General features: G+C 35.2%; 3 protein-coding genes across 8 annotated transcripts; all 3 read right to left on the bottom strand.

Annotated features, from left to right (window-relative positions):
- Window positions 1-3,838: 3,838 nt before the first annotated feature.
- LOC135133624 (serine hydrolase-like protein) lies at window positions 3,839-4,921 on the bottom strand. The gene is made up of 2 exons (XM_064062084.1): window positions 4,727-4,921; window positions 3,839-4,675 (listed from the first exon to the last, which is right to left on the bottom strand). Exons 1-2 carry the CDS (start codon window positions 4,919-4,921, stop codon window positions 3,839-3,841), a joined length of 1,032 nt encoding a protein of 343 aa, XP_063918154.1.
- A 4,033-nt stretch (window positions 4,922-8,954) lies between these two features.
- Window positions 8,955-10,226, bottom strand: LOC135137562 (probable serine hydrolase). Its single transcript, XM_064067254.1, has 2 exons — window positions 10,013-10,226; window positions 8,955-9,961 (listed from the first exon to the last, which is right to left on the bottom strand). Exons 1-2 carry the CDS (start codon window positions 10,205-10,207, stop codon window positions 9,104-9,106), a joined length of 1,053 nt encoding a protein of 350 aa, XP_063923324.1. The 5' UTR covers window positions 10,208-10,226; the 3' UTR covers window positions 8,955-9,103.
- Window positions 10,227-11,708: 1,482 nt separating this feature from the next.
- LOC135137455 (transformer-2 protein homolog beta-like) lies at window positions 11,709-20,756 on the bottom strand. 6 transcript variants are annotated; one of them, XR_010281814.1, is made up of 9 exons: window positions 20,583-20,753; window positions 20,255-20,361; window positions 14,522-14,617; window positions 13,986-14,250; window positions 13,572-13,747; window positions 13,298-13,336; window positions 13,137-13,240; window positions 12,169-12,533; window positions 11,726-11,785 (listed from the first exon to the last, which is right to left on the bottom strand). XR_010281814.1 is itself a non-coding variant. In XM_064067123.1 (8 exons), the coding sequence occupies exons 1-8, from the start codon at window positions 20,595-20,597 to the stop codon at window positions 12,508-12,510; spliced, it is 828 nt and encodes a 275-aa protein (XP_063923193.1). In that variant the 5' UTR covers window positions 20,598-20,753; the 3' UTR covers window positions 11,709-12,507. The 6 variants fall into 6 exon arrangements, 5 of the variants coding, with proteins under 5 accessions (XP_063923193.1, XP_063923225.1, XP_063923210.1 ...); XM_064067123.1 differs by having other exon boundaries at window positions 11,709-12,533; XM_064067155.1 differs by having other exon boundaries at window positions 11,709-12,533; window positions 13,986-14,133; window positions 20,583-20,751.
- Between the last annotated feature and the right edge of the window lie 2 nt (window positions 20,757-20,758).

The following is a 20,758-nucleotide window of genomic DNA, read 5'->3' as shown; positions in this document are numbered from 1 at the left end:
AAAATTCAGGGACGTAGATCTCGACATGCTGATTTCAAAAATATAGCGTGTTGGTAATCACGGAGCAACATTTTCGAAAGAATCTGTACGAAAAGCGAAATTTTGAAAATTTCTAAAAATTTCGATATTTCAACGGTCGATTCCGAAAAAACGGTTGCAGTTATCAAAGAAACGAGGCCGGAAGTGAGTTTTAGAGCTCGAAATCGACAAGAAAATGTGTTTTGTTAACTTTCTAAAATGTCAAAAATTGGCCAAAATTTGAAGAAGAGAAATAAGGATTTTGCAGTTAAGCTCCGCCCTCTTGACTCACAACGAATAAAAAAGATCATCACAATTGAGATACGGTGGGTGGGCGGGGCTTATATTTTGCCTTTTTCTTCTTAATATAGGTAGTCATATTTTCACAACACAACACAACACACAACATGTTTTAAATTTCTTGTTATGAAAAGACGACTACGGAAATTAAGAAAAAAAAACAAAATGTAAGCCCCGCCCACCCACCCTACCGTAATTGTGATGATTTTTTTTACTCGTCTTATGCCGTGGGGCAAAATCCTTATTTTTCGACAAGAAATTGCTATGTGAAACATGTATTAAGTACTAGAGAAAACAAAAACATAAGCCCCACCCATTCGTCTCGATCTCAATCTGGCCTTAATTTTTACTTAATATACGTAGTATTCTTTGAACATGATACTCAAAAACATATCTTACGTGGTAATTTCTTGTAGAGAAATAAGGATTTTACAGTTAAGCTCCGCCCTCCTGGCCCACAACAAATAAAAAAGGATAATCACATTTGAGATAGGGCGGGTGGGCGGGGCTTATATTTTGCTTTTGTCTTCTTTATATACGTAGACATCTTTTCACAACACAACACTCAACATGTTTTAAGTTTCTTGTTGTGAAAAGATGACTAGGTCTATTAAGAAAAAGAGGCAAAATTGAAAAATTTCACTTTTAAAAAAGTTGTCTAAAAATTACGAAAAATTCAAGGACGTAGACCTCGACATGCTGATTCCAAAAATATAGCGTGTTGATGGTGACGGAGCAAAATTTACGAAAAAAATCGGTACGAAATGCGAATTTCTGATAATTAAAAAAATTTTGATATTTCGAAGACCGACTCCAGAAAAACGGTTGCAGTTATTAAAAAAACGAGACCCGAAGTGAGTTCTAGAGCTCGAAATCTACAAGGAAATGTATTTAGTTAAATTTCGAAAATGTCAAAAATAGGCCGAAATTTGAAGAAGGGAAAAAATTTCACTTTTAAAAAGTTGTCTAAAAATTGCGAAAAAATTCAGGGACGTAGATCTCGACATGCTGATTCCAAAAATATAGCGTGTTGATGGTTGCGGAGCACCATTTTCGAAAGAATTGGTACGAAATGCAAGTTTTTGAAAATTTCTAAAAATTTCGATATTTTAATGGCCGATTCCGGAAAAACGGTTGCAGTCATCAAACAAACGAGGCCCGAAGTGAGTTCTAGAGCTCGAAATCTACAAGAAAATGTGTTTAGTTAAGTTTCGAAAATGTCAAAAATTGACCGAAATTTTAAGAAGGGTGGACCATTGAAAAAATTTCATTTTTAAAAAAGTGGTCTAAAAATTGCGAAAAAATTCAGGGACGTAGATCTCGACATGCTGATTCCAAAAATATAGCGTGTTGATAGCCACGGAGCAACATTTTCGAAAATATCGGTACGAAATGCAAATTTTTGAAAAAATTTCTAAAAATTTCAATATTTCAACGGCCGATTCCGGAAAAACGGTTGCAGTTATCAAAGGAACGGGGCCGGAGGTGAGTTCTAGACCTCGAAATATACAAGAAAATGTATTTAGTTAAGTTTCGAAAATTTCAAAAGTTGGACGAAATTTGAAGAAGGGGGGGGACCATTGAAAAAATTTCGCTTTGAAAAAAGTTGTCTAAAAATTGCGAAAAAATTTAGGGACGTAGATCTCGACCTGCTGATTCCAAAAATATAGCGTGTTGATGGTCACTGAGCAACATTTTCGAAAAAATCGGTACGAAATGCGAATTTTTGAAAATTTCTAAAAATTTCGATATTTCGAAGGCCGATTCCGGAAAGACGGTTGCAGGTATCAAAGAAACGAGGCCCGAAGTGGGTTCTAGAGCTCGAAATCTACAAGGAAATGTATTTAGTTAAATTTCGAAAATGTCAAAAATTGGCCGAAATTTGAAGAAGGGAAAAAATTTCACTTTTAAAAAAGTTGTCTAAAAATTGCGAAAAAATTCAAGGACGCAGATCTCGACATGCTGATTCCAAAAATATAGCATATTGATGGTCACGGAGTAACCTTTTTGAAAAAATCGGTACCAAATGCGAATTTTTGAAAATTTCTAAAATTTCGATATTTCAACGGGTGATTCCGGAAAAACGACTGCAGTTATCAAAGAAACGAGGCCTGAAGTGAGTTCTAGAGCTCGAAATCTACAAGAAAATGTATTTAGTTAAGTTTCGAAAATGTCAAAAATTGGCCGAAATTTGAAGAAGGGGAGATCATTGAAAAAATTTCTCTTTTAAAAAAGTTATCCAAAAATTGCGAAAAAATTCAGGGACGTAGATCTCGACCTGCTGATTCCAAAAATATAGCGTGTTGATGGCCACTGAGCAACATTTTCGAAAAAATCGGTACGAAATGCGAATTTTTGAAAATTTCTAAAAATTTCGATATTTCGAAGGCCGATTCCGGAAAGACGGTTGCAGGTATCAAAGAAACGAGGCCCGAAGTGAGTTCTAGAGCTCGAAATCTACAAGGAAATGTATTTAGTTAAATTTCGAAAATGTCAAAAATTGGCCGAAATTTGAAGAAGGGAAAAAATTTCACTTTTAAAAAAGTTGTCTAAAAATTGCGAAAAAATTCAAGGACGCAGATCTCGACATGCTGATTCCAAAAATATAGCATATTGATGGTCACGGAGTAACCTTTTTGAAAAACTCGGTACCAAATGCGAATTTTTGAAAATTTCTAAAATTTCGATATTTCAACGGGTGATTCCAGAAAAACGACTGCAGGGTGGACCATTGAAAAAATTTCACTTTTAAAAAAGTTGTCTAAAAATTGCGAAAAAATTCAGAGACGTAGATCTCGACATGCTGATTCCAAAAATATAGCGTGTTAATGGTCACGGAGCAACATTTTCGAAGAAATCGGTACGAAATACGAAATTTTGAAAATTTCTCAAAATTTCGATATTTTAAGGGCCTCTTCCGGAAAAACGGTTGCAATTATCAAAGGAACGAGACCCGAAGTGAGTTCTAGAGCTCGAAATGTACAACAAAATATGTTTAGTTAAGTTTCGAAAATGTCAAAAATTGGCCGAAATTTGAAGAAGTGGGACCACTGAAAAAATTTCACTGTTAAAAAAGTGGTCTAAAAATTGCGAAAAAATTCAGGGACGTAGATCTCGACCTGCTGATTCCAAAAATATAGCGTGTTGATTGTCACGGAGTAACATTTTCGAAAGAATCGGTACGAAATACGAAATTTTGAAAATTTCTCAAAATTTCGATATTGCAACGGCCGATTCCGGAAAAACGGCTGCAGTTATCAAAGAAACGAGGCCCGAAGTGAGTTCTAGAGCTCTAAATGTACAACAAAATATATTTAGTTAAGTTTCAAAAACGTCAATAAATAAAAATTCGGACAGACCGTAGACAGACAGACAGACGGAAACGGGCGACCTATTTCTTCGTACTGAGTTTACGCTCTGAACATATTTATTGAATAGGTACCTAAACTTTATTAAAAGCTAATAAAAATGATTTACTTTTTTCTTAAATTGATGTTTTCTTTTTTAAAATTTCCAAATGCTACAGGGTGTGAATGATTTCCTTCTTGATTCCACCCACTCTTCTATCAGATCTATCGTGTTGTTCGAGGAACTTTTTAATCAACCCAGCCAGTACTTCAGGATTATTGAGATGAAAATGATGAGTTCCTTCCAATGTGTGGAGCTCACAGTTACCACTTAATTTAAGAGCGTCTACAACTTCCTGAATATACTTCTCGTCTTTAGAATAATAATGATCATCTATAGCTTTTCCAAGAAAAACAGGACAACGCACACCTCGGGCTCCAGGTACCAAGTCCTTCTGTCTCCAGTTAATTAATTCGGTTGCTTTTAACCTAGGATCTCTGGTAAAGTAGTACTTTCCGGGTTGGCACTTTGAGGGAGCAACATTACGTTCAACTAAGTGGTTGCTGTGCTTATACGCAACTGAACCACCAAATGAGCCACAGATTTTCTGTTTAATTTCTTCCATGGTATAAGCACGCGGTTCTGTATTTTCTTTTTTAAGTTTTTCGTATTCTAGAAATTTCGAGATTCTTTTTGAGTTGGTACTGAGAATTTCGTCGTCAGTGAAAGGCTTGAGGCCATCCAAGCAGATCAAAAGATCTACATTTTGGGGGTTTATTATGGTGTACAAGAACGCGGTCCAGGCTCCTAGAGAGTGACCCAACAGAGATACCTGTGGCCATTTGAAATAATCTACCAATCGTTGTACCAGAATCACGTAATTTGTAATATGGTAGTAAAAGCCGTCAGGAATATGCGAAGAGTAACCATGGCCTGGGAGATCTATAGCTAAGAAACCCACGTCTTGGGTGATTAAAGGCAGCAATGTGTTGAAAGTGCCGCAGTTATCCTAAGAATAGAAAAGTTTTATGGGTGTTTTAATTTAATTTTGCATACGTACTTGCCAACCATGGATGGCTAAAATGGGTCGGATATTCGTCGGACCCCACCATTTACCAGCTATATGGCCCCACGGGACTGGAATTTTAATTTCTAAACCATCTAGTTGTTTAGCAGTTGAAGACCGAAAATTGGTGGAGTTTTTAAAGTTCGGTTTTACAATCATACTAAATAAAAGTCTACCTTGTCGGAACATTGCAGTGTTACGAAAAATAATGAGTTGTTTCGTTTAAATACAGGGTATTTATTATGTTATGACACGGTAAGTAATTACATTACTAGAGTGTAAAGTTATACAGATAACATGTTATTGCCTTAATTAGCTAAATATTCTAAGCCTATTGACAGTTAGTTTTTCGGAATTTATTGTCGCACTTCATTTTGGCGATTGTGAAAATATACAAGTGTCTAACGAGGTCGTAAAAAACTCGGTAGTTGAAACCAACAAATGGGTCTTTTTGCAACATTTTTAAAAATGTGCGTGAAATGGTCAAAAATTTTATAAGGAGGGGTAGTGAAAAATGGACTTTTTGGCAGTTTACCCTTTTAAGCAATCATGTTTTCAGTTTATTGTCGTGAAAAGAAAACTATGTATACATATTAAAAAAAAAAAAAGAAAGGAAAATAGAAACCCCGCCCACCCACCCTATCTCAATTGTGATGATTTTTTTTATTCGTTGTGAGCCGAAGAAACTACCATGTGAAACATGTGTTGAAAGAAAACTATGTATGTCAACAAAAAAAAGTCAAAAATTAAGCCCCACCCACCCCAATCTCAAATGTAAAATCGATATTTCCCAAAACAAAAATTAACCAATAAACGCTTTAAATATCTTGTCGTGAAAAATTTAAGCCCCGCCTACCCATCTCAGTTGTAATTATGTTATTTCTTATATGCGCCCGGGGGCGGAGTTTAATTGCAAAATCCTTATTTCTTATGTGTGGTGTTGAAAGAAACCTATGTATATTTAGAAAAAAAAAACAAATAGAAAGCCCCACCCACCCGCAATTATCTCAGTTGCGATGAATTTTTCACCAAAAGATGTTTTAAGTATTATCATATTGTTCAAATTAGAACATTTTGAGATAAACGAAACTGTGTAACCCTCTCTCCCCTATTATGTCAACAATAACAAAAGATGTTTCACATGGGAATTTTTCCTAGAGAAACAAAGATTTTGCAATTAAGCTTCGCCCTCTTGACTCACGACGAATAAAAAAAATCATTACAATTGAGATAGGGTGGGTGGGTGGGTGGGGCAAATACTTTGCCTTTTTTTCTTAATATGTAGTCTTCGTTTTACAACAAGAAACTTTAAACATGTTTAAAGGAGGCAAGGGAACTTAGTAATTTATGCAGTTGCACTGCATTTATACAGTGTAACTAGAATACCAATATTTTGTTCTCAAATTTTCGGGGAAAAAAAGAGTGCGTCGACCCAGGGACGCATGGATGGAGTTTTAATTCTGTGTTGTCAATTTATATAATTCAGTCAAACGCCGTCGAATAACTTGGACCCCAATCGCGTGCATAGGTAACCCCTATAACAGCAACAAAACGGTTCTTAAATCTACCACTCGATAGAAGGTGACGAAAAAAATTTGTACGAATCTCATAGTAAGCATTAAGATAATTTACAACGTTGCCAGTCGATCCGGCTTAAAATTCTACCTACCTAATTACGTAAACAAATTAAAATTTTCATTGAATACATACAGACTGTTCTAGGACACTTTACTAAATCTCTTCGTTTACGAATTCCCAGATTTTTGAACACAGGATTCTAGATTCCGAGATTCTAAGTTCTGAGATCCTATATTTCCAGATTAAAAGATTCTAGATTCCAAGAATTAAAATTCCAGGATTCTAGATTTCAATACTGAATTATGGATCCCAAGATTCTAAATTTCAAGATTCTTGATCACAGGATTCTAGATTCCATGATTCTATATTTCAAGATTGAATTATGGATCTCAAAATTCTAGATTCCGAGATTCTAAGTTCAGAGATCCTATATTTGCAGATTAAAAGATCCTAGATTCCAAAATTCCAGATCCCATGTTTCTATATTTCAAGATTGAATTATGGATCTCAAAATTCTAGAATCTAAGATTCTAGATTCCGATATTCTAAGTTCAGAAATCCTATATTTCCAGATTAAAAGATTGTAAAATCCAAAATTCTAGATCCCAAGAATTCAGATTCCATGATTCTACATCACAGGATTCTAGATCACAGGATTCTAGATTCCGAGATTCTAGGTTCAAAGATCCTTTATTTTCAGATTAAAAGATCCTGGATTCCAAAATTTTAGATCCCAAGAATTTAGAATCCAGGAACTAGATTCAATGATTCTGTATTTCAAGACTGAATTATGGGTCTCAAAATTCTAGATTCCGAGATTCTAAGTTCAGAGATCCTATATTTGCAGATTAAAAGATTGTAAATTGCAAAATTCCAGATCCCAAGAATTCAGATTCCATGATTCTAGATTCATGCTATATTTCAAGATTCAATGATGGATCCCAATATCCCAAATTCTTGATCACAGGATTCCAGTTCAGAGATCCCATATTTCCAGATTAAAAGATTCTAGATTCCAAGAATTTAGATTCCGGGATTCTAGATTTCAAGATTGAATTATGGATCCCAAGATTCTAAATTCCCCGATTCTAGATGACAGGATTCTAGATTCCGTGATTCTAAGTTCAGAGATCCTATATTTCCAGATTAAAAGATCCTAGATTTCAAAATTCTAGATCCCAAGAGTGTAGAATCCAGGATTCTAGATCCCATGATTCTATATTTCAAGATTGAATTATGAATCTCAAAATTGTAGATTCCAAGATTCTAGATCCCAGGATTCTAAGTTCAGAGATCCTATATTTCCAGATTAAAAGATTGTAAATTCCAAAATTTAGATCCCAAGAATTTATACTCTAGGATTCTATATTTCAAGATTGAATTATGGATCTCAAGATTCTAAATTCCAAGATTCTAGATTCTGAGATTCTGAGTTGAGAGGTCCTATATTTCCAGATTAAAAGATTCTAGATTCCAAAATTCTATATTTCAAGATTGAATTATGGGTCTCAAGATTCTTAATTCCAAGATTCTAGATTCCAAGAATTTAGATTCCAAGATTCTATATTTCAAGATTGAATCATGGATCTGAATATTCTAAATTCCAAAATTCTGGATCACAGGATTCTAGATTCCGAGATTCAAAGTTCAGAGATCTTATATTTCCAGATTAAAAGATTCTAGATTCCAAAATTCTAGATCCCAAGAATTTAGATTCCAGGATTCTAGATCCCAAGATTTTGAGTTCTCAGATCTAGAATTTTAACCTTTTAAAAATATTAAATTTTCAGAAGAAGAAAATACATCTTAGACCCAAGGTATTAAATTCTTGAATTCCATGATCCAAAGTCCTTAATATGTACTACATTTTAAGCTCCAAGTTTTAGTTTTGAAATTCCAAGATTTAAGATAGATACTAAGATTCTAGATTTCAGGTTAGTTTTGCAATCCTGTGATTCTAAACACTAAGATTCTGAATTCCAAGATTCTAGAGTCCAAGGTTCTGGATTCCAAAATTCTAGATTAAAATTTCTAAATCCTAAATCCCTGGATTCTAAATTCCGAGATTCTAGATTTTCAATCCCAAAACACTTGATGCCAAGATTCCAGATGCCGAGATTTTAGTAAGTCCCAAATTCTTCAATTCTATGATCCAGAATTCTTAATATGATTTTAAATTCTACGTTTTAGTTTTAAAATTCCAAGACTATGGATTACAGAATTCCGAGGTTTTAGATTCCGATATTCGATAATTTCAGGATCCTAGATTCCAAGATTCTAGATGCCAAAATTCTAGAAAGTCTTAAATTCTTTTAAGCTTCAAGTTGAATTTACCAGATGTCTAACGTAAAGACTCATACACTTGAAGAACAAAATTGTTAGATGACAAATTTTGATTAACAATTTACTCAAAGCGGGTTCATAAACCACAAATGCAAGGTAAGTAAAAATAGCAGAAAAATACATCTTCAATTAAAAACGACCTTATAATATGTAGTAACTATTGAAAGATCGCTGGATACTTCCTACCTACTTCAGTTTTTACCTGCCCCTACTAAACAGTGAAGCGAACAATATTTCAGCAATAAAAATAAAATGCAAAGAATGGAAATATAGAAAAAACAGAAAATTAAGTCCAGACAACTTATTTCGCACGATTTATTGACTGAAATATGAGGTGTACAACTATGACAGGTATATTTTGTTCTACACATGACACCAAAGTTTAAAAAAAAAACTTTATCCAAGCAAAAAATTACAAACATTTATTGAATAGGTACTTAAACTTTAATTTTAAAAATGCAACTCCTGCAGTTTGTGTCTGCCGCTCACAATCATTTCCCCCTTGATTCCACCCACACTTCTATCCGATCTATGTTGTTCCAGAAACTTTTTAATCAATCCAGCCAGTACTTCAGGATTATTGAGATGAAAATGATGTGTTCCTTCCAGTGTATGTAACTCACAGTTACCACTTTCTTTGAGAGCGTCTACAACTTCATGAACGTTCTTCGCTTCTTCAAAGCAAATCCCATCTATAGCTTTTGCAATAAAAACAGGACATCGTACCCGTCGGGCACCAGATACCAAGTCCTCCTGTCTCCAGTTAATTAATTCGGTTTCTTTTAATCTCGGATCTCTCGTAAAGTAGTACTTTCCGGGTTGACTCTTTGAGGGAGCAACATTACGTTCAGCCAAGTGGTGGCTGTGTTCATAGGCAACTGAACCACCAAGTGAGCTGGAAATTTTCTGTTTAATTTCTTCCATGGTATAAGCAGGAGGTTCTATATTTTGTCTTTCAAGTTCTTCGTATTGCAGGAATTTCGAAATTGTTTTTGAGTTGGTACTGATAATCTTGTTTTTAATGAACGGCTTGACATGGTCCAAGCAAATTAAAAGATCTACATTTTGGGGGTTTATTATGGCGTACAAAAACGCGATACTGCCGCCTAGAGAATGAGCCAATAACGATACTTGCGGCCATTTGAAATAATTTACCAAGCGTTGTACTAGAATCATGTAATTTATGTTATGGTAGTAAAAGCCGTCAGGAATATGCGAAGAGTAACCATGGCCTGGGAGATCTATAGCTAAGAAACCCACGTCTTGGGTGATTAAAGGAAGCAATCTGTTGAAAGTGCCGCAGTTATCCTAAGAATAGAAAAGTCTTACGGGTGTTGTAATTTAATTTTGCATACGTACTTGCCAGCCATGGATGGCTAAAATGGGTCGGATATCCGTCGGACCCCACCATTTACCGGCTACGTGGCCCCATGGTACTGGAATTTTAATTTCCGCGCAATTTATTTGTTTACCATTCGAAGACCGAAAATTAGAGGAGTTTTTAAAGCTCGGTTTTACGATAGTACTGAGTAAAAGTCTACCTTGGCGAAACATTACTGTGTTTGTAACAATACACGGTAAAAATAACCATTGTTGTTGTGACACGATAATTCCACTAAATAGTTACATTACTGCAGTAATGTTATACAGATAACACGTTATCGTCGCAATTACTTCAGTAGCAAGTTTTTCGAAATTTATTGTGGCACTTTGTTTTGGTGATTGTGAAAATATAGGAAGTCGTATAATTTTCCGGCGGTTGAAATAAACAAAAGAATTTTTTACAAAGTTGTCACTAAGTTTGGTTGGTAAAGTAAAATTTAGAAAAATATTGTTGTTCTTGACTGAAATATGAGGTGTACAAAACTGGATGTAAAGAAAGAATCTAAATACCTTTGGAGACAATTTATTGTTCTGTTATTACATAAAATATTATATAAAAGAATTTATAATTATATTTCGGCCCCTTTTTGCGTATCTTCTGGTGTTCCACAAGGTACACATTGTGGACCCATTCTTTTTTTGTTATTTATTAATGACTTAACTTGCAGTTTCCATTTTTCAAATTATTTACTGTATGCAGATGACCTGAAACTATTTAAAACTATACGGTCCATTCAAGACGCTAAACAACTTCAATTGGACTTAGTTGCATTATTTAACTGGTGTCAAAATAACTGTCTTCATTTAAACATTAAGAAATGCTATGTAATATCATTTTATAAAACCAAATCGCATATCAGTTTTGATTACCAATTAGACAATGTCTCCGTCTCACGAGTTTTAGAAATAAAAGATTTGGGGGTGATTTTTGATACGACCCTTACATTTAAGAGCCATTATAACCATATTTACAATAAAGCCATGAGTATGTGGGGTTTCATTTGGCGTCATTGTAAAGATCTGTCTCCATTGGCCCTAAAATCTCTCTACTGCTCTCTTGTTCGATCGCATTTTGATTATTGCTCTTCTGTTTGGTTTCCTTTTTATAAAATCGACTATGAGAGACTTGAAAGAGTACAAAATAAATTTCTTCGAACTGTGGAATTTAAAATGGGTCATTCTCATATTAAGGGTGACTACCGATGGATTATGGATAAGTGTCAAATTCACTCTCTTATTATCCGTTGGAAAATTTCTGATGCCTGTGTTCTTCATGACATTATTAATGGACATATTGACAATCCAAGTCTGTTGAACAGATTGTCTTTTCTTATCCCTGCAGTTGACAGTCGTACAACAAGAAGTCGAAACATATTTAGAATATCAACATCAACAACACTTTTGGCTCAAAATCATCCGTTAAGAAGAATGATGGAAGAAGCTAATGAATATTCCTGCCGCATTCGAATCTCAATCTTTGATTCTAGTAGGCTGAAATTTAAAAATGATGTGTCGGTTTATTATTATTATAATATGTAATCTTATTTAGTTTCATTTTCAACTTTTTATTTGTTTAATTTGTATTAATATTGTACTGTATCGTGGAATCAAGAAACACTGTTTTTTTTTTCCTTTATTTGTAAAGTGGAGTTATATTCCGTAAATAAATTATTATTATTATTATTATTAAAATGTACATGTGGCGAAATTATCTGCCGAGTTTATTCTTCTTGGATGTTCTCCGGAAACCTATTGAAGAAAAAGTAAATTTATGATTAGGAACTGCATCTGTGATGATACAGTGAAATCTATATGTATTATTTGGTCTACTTTTAAGTAACTCAAAAGTAGACGTTAAGCTTAAATCTAAAAAAACTGAATTGCCAATTCACCTTACACTAAAACAATTGAATGTGCACATTAGTAAGTAAAAAAAAAATAATTAAAAAAAAGAACTGTTAGTATAAGCTGTTCTTTGTACATGACTGGAAGGAATACAATGACATGCATTACGCCTATCTTATTTAAAAATACATATAGATTAAGTGAAAAACAGTTACTGTTGTGAATCTGTTGGAATACAACAGAAGAGATAAGAAGTCTTGAGTTGGTTTGTTTTCCGTTCTACGTACCAAAATCCTAACGAACTTTTTCTAATCAACTTTTGAATTATTGGGAGGTTTTCTGTCTGAAAGTACAATGTAAATCGTCTTGGTGGTACTAATAGTTGACTGAGAAACGCCATGTTTTCGTTTTCAACGTAAGGATCAGAGTGATGTGTCTTCTACATAAAAAAAGAGAAAACAATTTCATTCTTCAAGAGAGTTGTTTTAATAAATTTCTCAATTCTCTTGATGGATGTATTTTCACAATTCATTTCGTTTTATTCATAGCTGATTTCATTGAAATAAGCTTCAGAGAAGTGATTTAAGGAAACTTGAGTAAATTCTATTTCTTATATAAACTTCAATTCATCCCAAACCTCTTGTTCTTAACCCTTTTTAAACAAAGAAAACCATATTAGTGTTCAAACCAATCATTTATTAGAGCTTATCTAAGTGTCACAGATTGAACTCAAAGAAAATTAAGAAGGAAAAACAAAGAACTACACTACATATTCAAAACTGTGATCCATCTTTTTTTTTTTGGTATCAAGTTCGAAACGATTTATACAAACATAATGGCGACATTTTAGTTCAAAACGTCGACATTGTTGACGCGGTCAAAACAAATAAAAAATGAGGAGTTTATGCCACATCACCATACATTAAAATCAAATGTAGAAAATATAAAATTTAACCGCGTGGCATCAACTCCTGACACATTATAGCTAAGGATTATCTCTCCAATAAATGCAGTGCCTCCACGAAGTTTAATAACGACCTGAAAGTAACATTAAAATAAACACGAATTAAAAACAAAGCAACACCACATACCAAAAAAAAATTTCAAAGAAACATCATTAACAAATGCAATTTTAAACATGGGTATCACAGATAACAGAAAATGTGCTGTGCCAATGCAATCGCCAGAAACCAGAAATTTCATTCCTCTTTAAAATTGCATTGACTGGCTGCTGAAAACGTTCTGAGGTACTTACGTGGAGAGTAACTGCGAGATCTGGAACGCTCATATCGACGTCGTCTGTAATACGGAGACGGCGAACGTCTGTGACTGTACCTCGAACCCCTCCCATAATAATCACTGCACACACAAAACACACCCTCAATAAATCGCTAAACTCAGACAAGATCTACTTACTCTCTATCGCGACGTCGATCGTAGCGGTCACTGTATTTGCTGAAATAAACAAGCGTGCGTTAGAAAAATTCGCAACACGGATTTAGTGTGTGAAGGGGCCTTTATTTTGTGTTTTATCTTCACAACACAAAGTCTAATTTCCTTCAGGCTTTTTTATTTACCAAAAATCAATAACTATGTTAAATGACTTAATTAACATTCAGGCGTGACTTTTGGATGACGTGTTCTCGTTATGAGAAAGTTTTGACTTAGAGTTGGCTAAAAGAGTACTTACTATGTAGGTTTGCCCATATATATTCCAGGCGTCGGTGTATGCGCCCTTTCGGTAATAGAATAGTCCACCCTAATATTTTTACCATTTATCTTCATTCCAGTGCATTGGTCTTTGGCTACTTTGGCGTCATCTGTGTTTTCAAAATACACAAACGAGAAGCCTCTTGAACGTCCAGTCTAACAACAACATAAATAATAAATAAGTAATAAAAAATAAATTGATAAACAAACAACACACAAAATATACATATTATATTGTTGTAGTGTAAACGGAGCTGAGCATCTAGAGTATCACACATGTCAGCACGGGACACTACCATTGATCTTCCTGTGTGCATCAAGAAATTCCGCATGTGAAGCCAAACCTCTCAAAAATCACAGGTTTCGGGAGTAACTATGATTTCACCACCGTTACCTTAGCATCAATGACGACTTGCACTCTTTCTAGCGGTCCGTATTTGGAGAAGATGTGGTACAGTTCGTCTTCTGTGGTGTAGACACTTAATCCAAAGACGCCAAGGCATCGAGACGGCTTGGGATTGTCCCTGGTCCCCATATGGCGCCTGCGGCTAGACATAGGGCTATGTGAGAGCGACCTCCGGTCGCCGGGGGAACGCGAGTGACTATGTGAATATCTCGAGGACTTGTAACGTCTGTCTGAGCGTGATCGACTGCGCGACCTGAAAGGCCAAATCAAAAAAATATGATCTATGATATGGTGGTACTAGATACGTACGACACAATTCTTTGGTGCAAAGAAAACTTGTCGAGAGAATCGAGGTACGTTTCACGTGAAGCCAAAATATAACAAAACGAACCAATACGTGACAGAGAAATGGGAAAGCTTACTGTGAATCAACATACAAATCGTCTTCAACCCAGACAACGCTTTAGTCCGAAATGTGCGACATGTGCCACGTACACACGGCGGGGACATTTTACTATGCTCACCTGTATCTTCTGTCTTCCCGGTCTCTGTCATCGCGGCGCCGGTCTCGGTCCCGGTCGCCATCTCTGTACGACATCTTCCGGCTACGACTGGGGCTTCTACAACAGCAGGGGATATTCTCGTTAGATCGACCACCAAAATATTGCGTTCTTTGTTGACTTAATAAAACTGTTTACTCTCGAACGGTTTCGAAATGGACACAATTAACATTGAACTCGGCGGAACTAAATGAACCAAGAGCGGAATTTTTTACTCTAGATTTACTCTACAAGTCGGGTTGAAATACGTTTGACTGTGTTGTTGCTGACTGAGTTACTGAGACTTGGCGACATGTAATGAAGAAAGCATAGCATAGCATGTACTAATTAATACAATGAAATTACACAATGGTCACTTGAAGTCGGCGGGGATGGGATTCGAACCCACGCATGGCGAATATTGCACAAATTGTGATAAAAATCAAGCCGGAGTACTATGTAAATATTAAACTTTTATTTGATATGTATGTAAGAATTTTTGATGTATAGCTCTTATTTATTTTCATTTTATTGTTAATTAGAATAAGAATTAGTTTTTAATAATTAGTTGTTCATTAGTATTACGTTCCACTATAGACTTGTCTGCTGGAAATAAAATTGTTATTATTACTATTATTTAATAAAAATCGACACAAACCACAGAAACAGAGGACCTACTTTTCATATTTTAGGAATGGATCATATTACAATACTTTCTTAGCTTACGCGTTGGATGTAAAAAAGGAGAATAATCTCAAGTTCCGTTATCACATACTGAATCAAAGAATTTCGCATGAACTCCTACAACAAGCATTCAATTTATAGAAGCGACAACAAGACAATAGACAATAACAAACCCACCCGGATGATAGTGAGGTCAAATGCAGTGAAACTTTCATGTCAAGAAATTTTTGTGGGGATTTTGGCCAACATCTCTAACATTGACATAGTATTTTTCAATTTAATCGTGATTTTAATACCTAGGTCAACAAATTTCCCAAAATTATTTTTTTTTTTATATGAATAATTTAAAACATACAAGATATAGATACAAACATGGTTGCTAAAAAGTGTGGATACCGTTAAATATTTCCAGAACGGGAAGAATGATTTTTGGCAAATGACACATTCATTAAGAATGTAAAACTAAAATTTTCTTTTTAGTTTTACTTTCTTGTTATTGTTAATTTTTAATTTTAATTTTTAGTTTTTCCTGTAATTGGGTGTAACCCCGTTGGAAAATAAAAAAATAAAATAAAAATAAAAAAATAAAATAAAGGGCGGCCGGGTGGGGCTAGTACTTGCCAAAATAAGACTGATTTTGGCAAATGACATAGCCCCTAAGAAAAGAGGGTGGGTGGGCGGGGCTAATACTTGCTAAGATCGGACGTATTTTGGTAGTTCCTGAGATATGTAGGGTTATCATAAAAAAATAAAATTTGCAAAATGAAATCTTACAATTTTTCGAAAAATCTGGATTTAATTACCTTTGAAAAATTTTTTGATACCACAATGTTTCAGTTTCATAATTTTTCATTTTTTCAACTTTAATTTTTTCAGTTTTTCGACTTCTCGACTCCCAAAATTTCCAATTTTTTATTTTGAAATTTTTCCGTCTTGCAAATTTTCGATATTACAATTTTTCATTTTTCGATTTTTCAGTTTTTCAATTTTTCGTTTCCTCAATTTTTCAAGTTTTTGATTTTTAATTTTCATTTTCCTGATTTTATATCACAATTTTTCCTTTTTTCCATTGTCTTTATTTTTCAATGTTTCTTTTGGTTTTATAAATTTTCGTTATTCGATTCTTCAAATGTTGGGTCTTTGATTTTTGAGTTCTTCGATTTTCCAATTTCAAAATTTTGCTTTTTCAGTTTTTCGTTTTTTCAATTTTATAATTCCATTCGAAAAATTGAAAAATCGGAAAACTAAGAAAACGAAAAATTGTAAAATCAAAAAAGTGGAAAATCGAAGCACTGAAAAAACGAAAGGTGGAAACATTTGGAACAATTTTGCCAAGTGACATACCCTCTAAAAAAAAAAAAAAGGGTAGAGGGTATATCATTTGGCAAAATCAGTTGTATCTTAGCAAGTATTAGCCCCGCCCTCCCGCCCTCTATATTTTTTAGAGGAATCTCATTAGCCAAAATCAGTCTTATCTTAGCAGGTACTAGCTCTCTAAGAAAATAAAGGGCGGGTGGGGCTAGTGCTTGCCAAAATAAGACTGATTGTGGCAAATGATATACCCCTAAGAAAAGAGAGGGTGGGTGGGCGGGGCTAATACTTACTAAGATAGTATTAATTTTGCCAAATGACATGCTCTAAGAAAATGAAGGGTAGAGGGTATATCATTTGACAAAATCAGTCTTAAGGTACTAGCCCTTAAGAAAATAAAGGGCGAGTGGGAGCGGCTAGTGCTTGCCAAGATAAGAATGACTCACCCTTCAAGAAAATAAAGGGAGGGCGGGTAGGGCTAACGCTTGCCAAAAGACTGATTTTGGCAAGTCACATACCCTCTAAGAAAAGAGAGGGTGGGCGGGCGGGGCTAATATTTGTCAAGATAAAACTGATTTTGCGAACGATATAACCTCTAAAGGTACGTGTCCATTTGAGAGGGCGCTTGCGAGAATTAATTCCAAAATCAGCCCGTAAAACCATGGTTGGGCCTGTCCTCAACTGGGTAAGCGAATCGCAGAATCAGTCTTATCTTGGCAAGTATTGACCTCGCCCCCCCACCCGTTAGTTTCTTCAAGGGTATGTGATTTGCCAAAATCAGTCTTATTTTGGCAAGTACTAGCCCCCCCCCCCCCCTTTTCTTGGAGGGCTAATACTTGCCAAGATAAAACTGATTTTGCCAACGATATAACCTCTAAAGGTACGTGTCCATTTGAGAGGACGCTTGCGAGAATTAATTCCAAAATCAGCCCGTAAAACCATGGCGGGCCTGTCCTCAAATGAGTAAGCGAATCGCAAAATCAGTCTTATCTTGGCAAGTATTGACCCCGCCCACCCACCCGTTAGTTTTTTCAAGGGTATGTGATTTGCCAAAATCAGTTTTATTTTGGAAAGTACTAGCCGCGCCTCCCCATCGTTTATTTTCTTGAAGGGATAGTACCGGCTAAGATAAGACTAACTTTGGCAAATGATATACGCTCTAAGAAAATAAAAAGAGAGAGGGTGGGGCTAGTCCTTGCTAAGATAAAACTGACATTGCCAAATGGCATATCCCCGAAGAAAATAAAGGGTGGGTGGGCGGGGCAGATTCTTGCCAAGATAAGACTGATTTTGCCAAATGATACCTATACAAAACTCATTTGACATACACCATGTAAAACTTATGACTTAAGCGAGTTAAGCCAAAGCACCCTTATAAGTCAAACTGGCTATTGTGTAACTTAAGTCAGTTCACATACACCTAGTAAAACTTTACAGCTCGATTTTGGCAACAATGGACAGTAATATCGTTGCGGTTCTGGTCCATAAAGCTTACAATAGTCAGTTTGACTTATGGGTGGTTTGGCTTAAGCCATAAAAGTTTTACAAGGTGTATGTCAAGTGAGTTTTGTATACCCTCTACCCTTCATTTCTATTGGATAATAATTTTGGTGAATACACAAATCGCAAATTTCCCATTCCAATGAATATAAAGAAGGTTACAATGTTTTTTTTTTATAAAATATAGCTTGTTTTTTTTTTCAAATGAATAATAAAACAACTGAACAAGGACAAGAGGAAGAAAGAAAAAATATGGAATTTTTGCTAAGAAAACAACACACAATCAACACCAGAGAAAATAAATATCAAGACTGTGGGGGCTGGCAAGTCCCACAAAATTGTATAGCATTTGTATATAATCTGTATTTAATTACTTCCCAGAATCACCCCGAAACTTTCTCTTCGTCCACCTGCATCTCGTAAAATCTTTTGTTCACTCTTCTCAGTAATACTTTTCCTTTCCTAGATTTCGAATAAAGTCTGTCCAGAATTATAAGAATTTTATGCACTCCCAACGTTAATTCGTTTTACAGCCCAGGCATCAATTCTATTGTACAGGTAAAGAGCCTGTGTCAGGGGAAAGCCGATGCTTACTGTACCTGAGTTCGTCCCGCTCTTCAGCTGTACAATAAAATTGACAACAGGGCTGTAAAACGAATTAACTTTGGGAGTCCATAAAATTCTTATAATTCTAGACAAACTTTACCTTCCAAGAACCCTTTAAACACAACTGTTTCCACCGCTTTCTACAGACCTTTCTTTTCATTTCAATTTCACAAAATATAAGACTTCCACATACTGTTTCAATCACCTGACAAGACTATTGAAACTACACACGTACAAACTAACCTAAAATATTCAATATTCCAATACAAACAAACGTCAGTGTTGCCAATAGAAATGAAACTCTTACAAGTACATACAATTCCACAACTAAGAATTACTTGGTTAAGTAGAGTCTAATGTGCAACCACTGTACAATTTAAGAAGTACTTACTTTTAAGAATTGCTTAGATAATCTCTTATCTTGGCAAGTACTAGCCCCGCCCACCCACCCTCTCTTTTTTTAAAGGATACGTGATTTTCGAAAATCAGTTTTATCTTTGCAAATTCTGATGACTAACTTTTACAAAAAAAAAACTGACAAATCGTTCTGGAAATATTTATCTGTACTTTTGAGCAACACTGTTTATTTACTGATAATTTTATTTTCCAGCTAATCTCGTTTATTCGACGAGATATAAATAGAAAACGAGTACTACAAGGTGTAAAATTTGAGGATGACGTCAAAAATGTTTACAATCACCGGAAGTGAACGCAACAACATTCAATGCAATGTTTCCATATATTATGAACGAGACCTATGATAAAATTGTTAGTTTTATGTAATATTCAAGTCGTTATAGATGAAGGTTTGGCACCTAACCTTGTATTGTTGATTTAGCACAGTTTTGTAGCATCATCCATTAAAAAAACGTGACTGTTTTATAATTACAAGAATATATATTACTTTTGGCCTCTATTCCAGCAAGCACCGACATAACCTCGCTTTTTAGATTGAATGACAAGAAAAATAATTTTTCTGGGGTCTGTCACTTATATTTAATTGTAAAAATAGAATGGAATAGAGTATAAAAATTAATACTTGAAGATGTGCCAGTTTTTTTCATGTACAAATACTATTAATAATAATAATTGTGTTTATTTACAACAAAGTCAATTTTATGAAAGCTTCTGCAAGTGCTAATCACTATAATGAGTCCACTTTTATAATTTATTTGTAAATAAACATTAATTTCTAGTACTGGTTATCATCAGTTTGCGATTCTAATAAAAACGAATACAATGGGTACACGTGTATTTGAAGAATGTGCTTTGATCTTTGATGCTATAATTAACTGTACTTGCAATCTATAAAAGTGTCCAAACCTTTGAAATACAAGCACATGGGGCTTTGGCCACTATACTAACGAAAAATACATATATTGAAAATACTTAAAAACGTAACTGAATACAAAAATTGCCCCTAGAGGAAATTTTGACGAAAAACATAAATTTTGTTGTATTACGTTGGTGATAAATTCCACTAGCAATTTTAATAAACAAGCAATATCTGCAAAAAATAGTCGTCAGACCATTACCAAAGCCGGCGGCCTCAGCATTTCAGTAAACAACAATCACAGTCCCATTCAAAAACGCATAAACAATAAAAATAATTCTCACCTTGAGTAACTTTTGGCCTTGTGATTTCTTGGTGACTCTTCCCGCCTTGCGTGTGGCGAATGGTCCCGATCGTTCATCGGTTTGTGGCCAACGGGTGAGCGGCTCCCCTAGTAACCAAACGCTTTATCAATAAATAAATTCCACAAAAATGCGACAATTCCCCAAAAACCACCCCGTTTCGAGTCGACAAGTCCCAAATCTACCCCCCGACCGACGCGCACTAACGTAATCAGCGTAATCAGAGTGCTGTGGAACGAAGCCGGTACCGACGCGCTCCCACATCGCGGAAACGAGCCCCCAAACCCCCGAAACAACCCCCGGTACTCACCTCCCTATCACTCATGACAAGAAACAAGAAATATTTGAACTATTTTAGCGGACTTTGAGGTATTTGTTGATATTTTTCGGACAGTCTAATGCGAACAGCACTTCAAACACGCCAAACAAAACTAGCGGAGTGATGGCGGCGACTGGCAGCGGCGCTGGAGTCGCCGGAAATCGACC

This window comes from Zophobas morio, unplaced genomic scaffold (assembly GCF_036711695.1).
Source record: "Zophobas morio isolate AGI-343-1 ecotype UQ-CSIRO unplaced genomic scaffold, CSIRO_AGI_Zmor_V1 ptg000004l, whole genome shotgun sequence".
NCBI classification, from domain to species: domain Eukaryota; kingdom Metazoa; phylum Arthropoda; class Insecta; order Coleoptera; family Tenebrionidae; genus Zophobas; species Zophobas morio.
Note: the sequence above shows the minus strand (reverse complement) of the source record. Positions and strands in the feature narration are given on the sequence as shown.